The sequence below is a fragment of the Cyclospora cayetanensis genome, unplaced genomic scaffold, assembly GCF_002999335.1.
Source record: "Cyclospora cayetanensis isolate NF1_C8 unplaced genomic scaffold, CcayRef3 CcayRef3_contig_9, whole genome shotgun sequence".
NCBI classification, from domain to species: domain Eukaryota; phylum Apicomplexa; class Conoidasida; order Eucoccidiorida; family Eimeriidae; genus Cyclospora; species Cyclospora cayetanensis.
In genome coordinates, this window is record NW_020312763.1 from 288,623 (window position 1) to 294,622 (window position 6,000).

The 6,000-nt window shown below is 55.7% G+C and overlaps 1 protein-coding gene across 1 annotated transcript; it reads left to right on the forward strand.

Annotated features, from left to right (window-relative positions):
- Nucleotides 1-1,277: 1,277 nt before the first annotated feature.
- On the forward strand, nt 1,278-3,613 carry LOC34617729. The gene is made up of 3 exons (XM_026336032.1): nt 1,278-2,617; nt 2,940-3,072; nt 3,428-3,613. Exons 1-3 carry the CDS (start codon nt 1,278-1,280, stop codon nt 3,611-3,613), a joined length of 1,659 nt encoding a protein of 552 aa, XP_026191817.1.
- The last annotated feature ends 2,387 nt before the right edge of the window (nt 3,614-6,000 follow it).

A 6,000-nucleotide genomic window follows, 5' to 3' on the forward strand; every position in this document is an offset into this window, starting at 1 on the left:
TCTGCTCTGCAGACTTCGGAGGGAAGGGGCGCACTGTGTGCAGACGTTTGAGAGAGCCTTCCGCGGAAATAGTCTCGTGCCTTGCCGCAATAGGCGAGAGGAGGACAGGCGGCTCCTAACGCGTGGCTCTCGTGAGGGATAGGAGGCCAAGGGCCTCAAGAAAACGTCTTTAAGACGCACGAACTTCACGTAAAGACACCCCTAGATTCCAAAATGTGTCGTGTAGAGGGAGTGGCGGGAGCCGATGGGGGCTACCCGGGTGACCTCTCAGGGAAATGCGTTCGGAGAGTGGAATAGAGGTCCGAGCTCTACAAAGAAAGCCGGCTGGAGGGGACACGATGTGTCTCCGATAGTTTTATTTTGCGGAGTGCGAACAGCACAAAAACAGTGGAGTTGTTGTACAACCCTTCAACTCTGATGCGCCTTCCTCCCCCCGGAAACGCCCCCCCTTCCCGCCGTCCATGCGCCTGGCCCCCAAAGTTGCCTGAGCCAGGCACAGCCGTCCTATCGATGGCTGCGTTTTGCGCTGTTTCTGCGAGGGTTCGACACCCTTTTTTGTGTGTATGCTGCATAGATTCGTTGCAAGTTGCGGAGATTCGTGCATTGTGGGATATTGGTGCTTTCTCGGATCGCGCGCGCACAGCAGCGGGAGGGTCATCTTAAGGGCAATCGTCAGCGCTTACTTCGCTTTCCCGGGGTAGCAGCCGCTGCCAACGAGCCGCAGGAGAGCTTTCGATCTCCCTGCACAGTATGGCGTATTTTGTTTATCACCTGCCGCGGGTAGATCCCTAAAGGCCCTTATGACGACAAGCGGCGCGCAGCATCCACACAGGGCACAACTGAAAAAGACAGCACCACAGCGGCTGCGGGTTCTCGAAGACAGCAAGCGAGTGGCATAGGGTCTTACTCGGCGAAGTGCTCCCCTTTTCTTTTCGCTTATCCGAAATTACCGAGAGAGGTGTACCCCAGGGAGCGTTTTGCTGCGGCCGATAGGCTGCCGCTCTCCGGATAGTACCATCGGCACGACGAGGCCTCTCCCCTCGACTGCCCTTTCGGAGCCTTTTTCTCCCCGCTTCCCCCCTTTCCCGCTTCCTTTTGCCTTTTGAAGAGTGCTCAGCGCTGGCTTTCCGACGGTGCAGAGGCTGCCGCGGCAAACTGGGGAAGGGTTGCTCTGCGAGGCGCTCCTCCCTAGAGACGCCTGAGCCTGAGCAGCCATCCGTCCTGGTCAGGGGTTGCCAAGAAGGGAAGCGAGGATTCTCGCTCTGCAGAGAGGCGCAATGCAGCTCGCACAACCTTCGCGCTCGAGGGAGGCTCCAACTCGACGCCCCCAGCAGCCTTTGCTCTCCCCCCTCGGCCCTCGCCACGATGTCGGATCGTTTGAAGTAGCAGCCCAATGTTTTGGGGGGAAGGCAAAAGTGGCGGGAAGAAGCGCATCCAGCAGCCTCTCTGTGGGGAGGAGCAGCGCCGCAAGGGAGCCCTCTGTGGGGGGGCAAGCGCTGCTTCTTTCGGTGTGCGTCGTTTTTCTGCTTTTTGCGGGAAGCGCTTCAAGCCAGACCGTCACGTTTCGAGACTTGGGAGTGCCTGCGTCGGAATCTCTGCGTCACGACCCCAACGCCTTTTTCATCTACGGCTCGAATGTGAAGTTCGTGTTTCCGAAGGAGGCTGTGGGGAAGCACAACGTCGTGCGCATCAAGAACCTGCGGCTCTCGCAGGCAAGCAGCGCGGAAATCGAGCAGATGCGCGCGCAAGACTTGCTGGCGAGACTGGCACCAAGCAGCAGCGCGCAGAAAGCCCTTCTGGACGTCTCCCCCGCTGGGATCGAAGTTGTTCTGATCAAGTACAGGCAGCTGAGACGGATGCTGACGGAGCCTGCGCCTTTCCCCTTCTGTTGCCACGGCATGCCCTTCAGTCCTGAGAAACCTTTCGTTCCGACGGCAGAGTGCCCCTATCCGAATGCTATGAGGCGCATTTTCTGGAGCAGAAGGCCGACTTACCAGCTCCAAGAGCCTCAGCAGACGCCGTCTCCGGAGCAGCACGACTCAATCCTGCAGTACGATGGCGAAGAAATCTATGTGCGTCCTGTCGCGCTGGCGGGGTCTGCCGATGCGGAGAAGGAGTTCACATTTGCTGTGCGAGACTCGGATATCTACTTCCTAGTCACTGCCAACTGCGGCCCTTTGAGTGATCTCACCTTCGAGGGAGAGATCTCCGTCTCGAACGCCTACGGCAAGCTCCCCGGATACGAGTACTCCGGCTTCCTGTGCGACTTGGCCTGTGTCGTCGCATACGCCGTCTTGTCGCTCGTCTGGGGAGTCTGCTTGCTCAGGCAAAAAAAGAACCTCATCCCCTTCCACTACTGCCTGGGGGGCGTTTGTCTTCTTGGCCTCCTGGAGAGTGCAGCAGAGCTCGCCAGCCTCTACATCTGGAATTTCTACGAGCCAAGCAGACCCCTCATTTGCCTCTCCATTGCGCTCTGCGTGCTCAAAAACATCTCCGCCTACGTATTAGTCCTCCTAGGCGCAATTGGATGGAGCATCACCAGACCGTCGCTCGACAGGCCCACTCGGTACAAGATACAGCTCATCGTGTTTACGTATATTCTGTTTGATTCGTTGAGGTAGGGAGCAGCAGCAAACTACTGCACGGATTTATCTTGTCAGGGGGGGAGGGGAGAACGGGGGGGGAGAAGGAAGGCAGGAAGTGCATGAATGCTCTTCGACGCCCACATCTTCCTCCCCATCAGTCGCTGCAGGATCTGCGCTTGCATCGCTGTAGGGGGGATTAGGGGGGGCGATTTGTTTCGCGCATGCATGGGATAATAGGAAGGTCAGAAGCGTGCAACACACGCACACAGGCGAGCTATGTGGCGGCCATACAAGACTGGGCAAAACAGGAGATCTCGTTTTTCGTAAATGTATGTTGTTGTTCTGTGCGCGCAGACAGCTCTCCAATGCATACGACAACAGCGGCACTTTTTCGTTGCTTCGGAGTCTCATTGTGCTGCTGCCCATCAGCGTGCTGAACGTGGTTGTCTTTTATTGGATTTTTTCGGCGTTGCATGACAACATTGAGGTCTGCTTACCTTAAGGTTGCTGTGTGGGCATATTTTTGAGCACTTTATTTAGCGCCTTCCGCTGTCTTGGGACGGTGGAAACAGACAGAGACTTCGCAACTCAAAGCACAGCCACTCGGCTGTGCTTTGAGTTGTCTCCAAAGTACAGGGCAGCGTGGAACCTGCGTTGAGCATCCTCCTGGATATACGTGCTGCTCAAGCTGCATCCATGCATGCATGCGCTCCTCACATAGCCATCCGCTGGATGCCTTGTGCTTCCGCCTTCTTCCCTCTTTTGATGATGCCTCTCTTGCGATATTGGCTTCGCGCTATCCCTGAGCGCGCTCGTGTCTGCTGCGACGGTGCTCTATGCAGCTGCTTACCCGAGAGAAACAGTACGAGAAGCTCCTCATCTACAGACGTCTCTTTTGTGTTTTGTTTGGTGGACTCTTTCTTGCCACGGGAATTTTGGTGCTCCAACTCTACGCTGCAGCTCTCGTGAGACGAAAGGCCCCTTTGGACGTAGCTGCACACTTACCGCGCGCAGGCTCTATCGAATAAGCAATCTCGCCGACCCTTATTTTACAGTGTATGTATCTGTAATACACAGAGTATATATATATATAAGTATCTCTAGTACTTGTACATGTGTTATATACATTTCCATATATGTATGTATGTATCCACAGTCAATGCATTTCTCCCACGCACGTTGTTTGAAAACTCACTCTGCGCTGTGCTGTGCTAGCGTCGAAAAATACCAATGTGTCCGTTTGCTGGTGTGCCTTTGGAAGCGGGGGGGCGAGCATTGGTCGGCATGCGTCGTGTGTATTTGACCCTTCGGTTCCTGAGCTGCCTTCCCATTTACGCGCGCGTCTGACGTATATGCTTTCTTGCGCGCTGTATTTTTTTTCTTAGGACCCCTCAGATAGGTGGCAGTATCAAGCGGTACTGGCTGATGGGCTTCCACGGGTGTTATTTTTGTTGTTGGTGCTGTCTTTGATGCTCATCTGGAGGCCACATGTGCACTCCAAGAGGCAAGATATAACTGCACGCATTTAGTGTACCAATTAGGCCTGCCCATGCGTTTGTGGGGAGAGGAGGGCAGGGAAGGAATTGAGGGGCTCTTGTGTTTGGAGGTTTCTCTTTCTCTCTGTCTCTCGCTTTCTCTTTCTCTCTGTTTCTCTTTCTCTCTGTCTCTCCCTCTCTGTCTTTCTCTCTCGCTCTCTCTGTCTCTCTCTCTGTCTCTCTTTCTCTCTGTCTCTCCCTCTCTCTGTCTGTCTCCCTCTCTCTGTCTCTCGCTCTCTCTGTCTTTCTCTCTCGCTCTCTCTGTCTTTCTCTCTCTGTCTTTCTCTCTCGCTCTCTTTCTCTCTGCAGCTGTCGTGGCTTTAGTCTCCTTGCTGGCTTGTCTTCTCCCCCTCGCATTGATGCCACCTCGCCGTCCTCCTTTTCTCCCTCCATATTATGCTTCCCGTCTTCCCGTGCGTTGCGCGAATTCTTTCAGGCTGGCGTACTTTACAGAAATTGGGGACTCTGAGGAAGTAGAGATGCCACGACAGCAGCAAAGGGCCAAACGAGGGGTATGCTTGCGCGCGGGGAGTGTTTTCTGTGCATTGCAGCCAGGCAGAGGTGCTGCCGTATGGAGGGGAGGAGGGGAGGCAGACGTAGAAAAGGCTACTTTCATGGGGTTTGTTAGACGCGGGAAATGCCTCTTTCGGCGCATGCGCATGGCCAAAAGGTCGTGCAGTAGAGGGGCACTTGCAAACGCGCGAATGGCTGTCTCTGTGCGGGTTCTATTTGCGACACAGGGAACAGGGGCGCAGGTGTGGGGAGACGAGTTGGACTTTCATGATCACGTAAGCGCGTGCAATTTGGCGGTGTGTTTTTGACGCTGAATTGTAGAGGAGGGTGGGGTTGCACAGGGAGCGCTGCTGCGTGGTGTGAGACGCTTGGATGAGCGGGGGGTGTCTGAAGGGAGCTGTGTTTCGAGGAGGACTGCGGGGGAAGCTGTTCTTCTCGAAGCTGTGGGCACGTTCTGCTTGACGGCTGAGCCTGCCTGCGCGTTCCTGCGTTCTGGGCGCTGTGTGGCAGTTTTCGGATGAAGACTTCGAAGAGGATGCAGGCAGCCGCTTGCGTCTGGAGAGCAACATTCCAACGTTTGCTTCCATCCAAGTGGGGGGTCCTGGAGGAGGTGTTGCTGGCGAAGGTGTGGGGCAGCAGAAGGGAGGAGATCGCAGTCTCGTTCCCGCGAACGGAGTCGGCGTGGCTTGCACGGCAGCGCAAGTGGCGTCCGCTGCATGCAGAGACCAGAGGGGGCAGGGAGACACCGCGATAGAACTGGGAACGAACCGCTTTGTAGTGGGGCTTCCCACACCTCAGGAGGCGATTTCCACGACAGAGGAGGGGCTTCAGGCGCAAGTAATCGGCAGACCGACGTTCGTACCGTCGTCAGAAGAGGGTGTCGAGGCAGGAGAGCTTCCTAGGACGGAGCCTCCTTTCGCCCCATCAAAAAGCGAGGCCTAGAAGAATGGGAAAAAGATTCCCTTTTTGCCGCTATCCCCCGCTTTTTCTCCCCTTCGCCCTCTTTTCTCTCCCTCTCTCCCCGCTTTCCTCCACTTTCTGTAGAGTGCTCCGCGTATTGCGAGGTCTTCTCCCCGTTGCCTCCCAGCGAGGCTGCTGCAAACCTTACTAGTGCCATCCACTCTTTGTACGACCCTGCTCGAGGCTGCTCCTTCTGGGGAAAAGCATCTCTGTGCAGGAGAGGCGGATGCCACCGTCGAGGCCCCTTTAAAGGGTTCACCACGACATCGTTGCGGACGCCAGTATCCCTCCGAGTCCAGTCTTGTTTGCTCTTTATTTAATACGAAGCACCCTATTTTCGCCGGAAATATCCGTTTTAACGAGGCCTCCTCGAGCATGCATACTCTTGAGGTTGCCCAGAGAGAGCC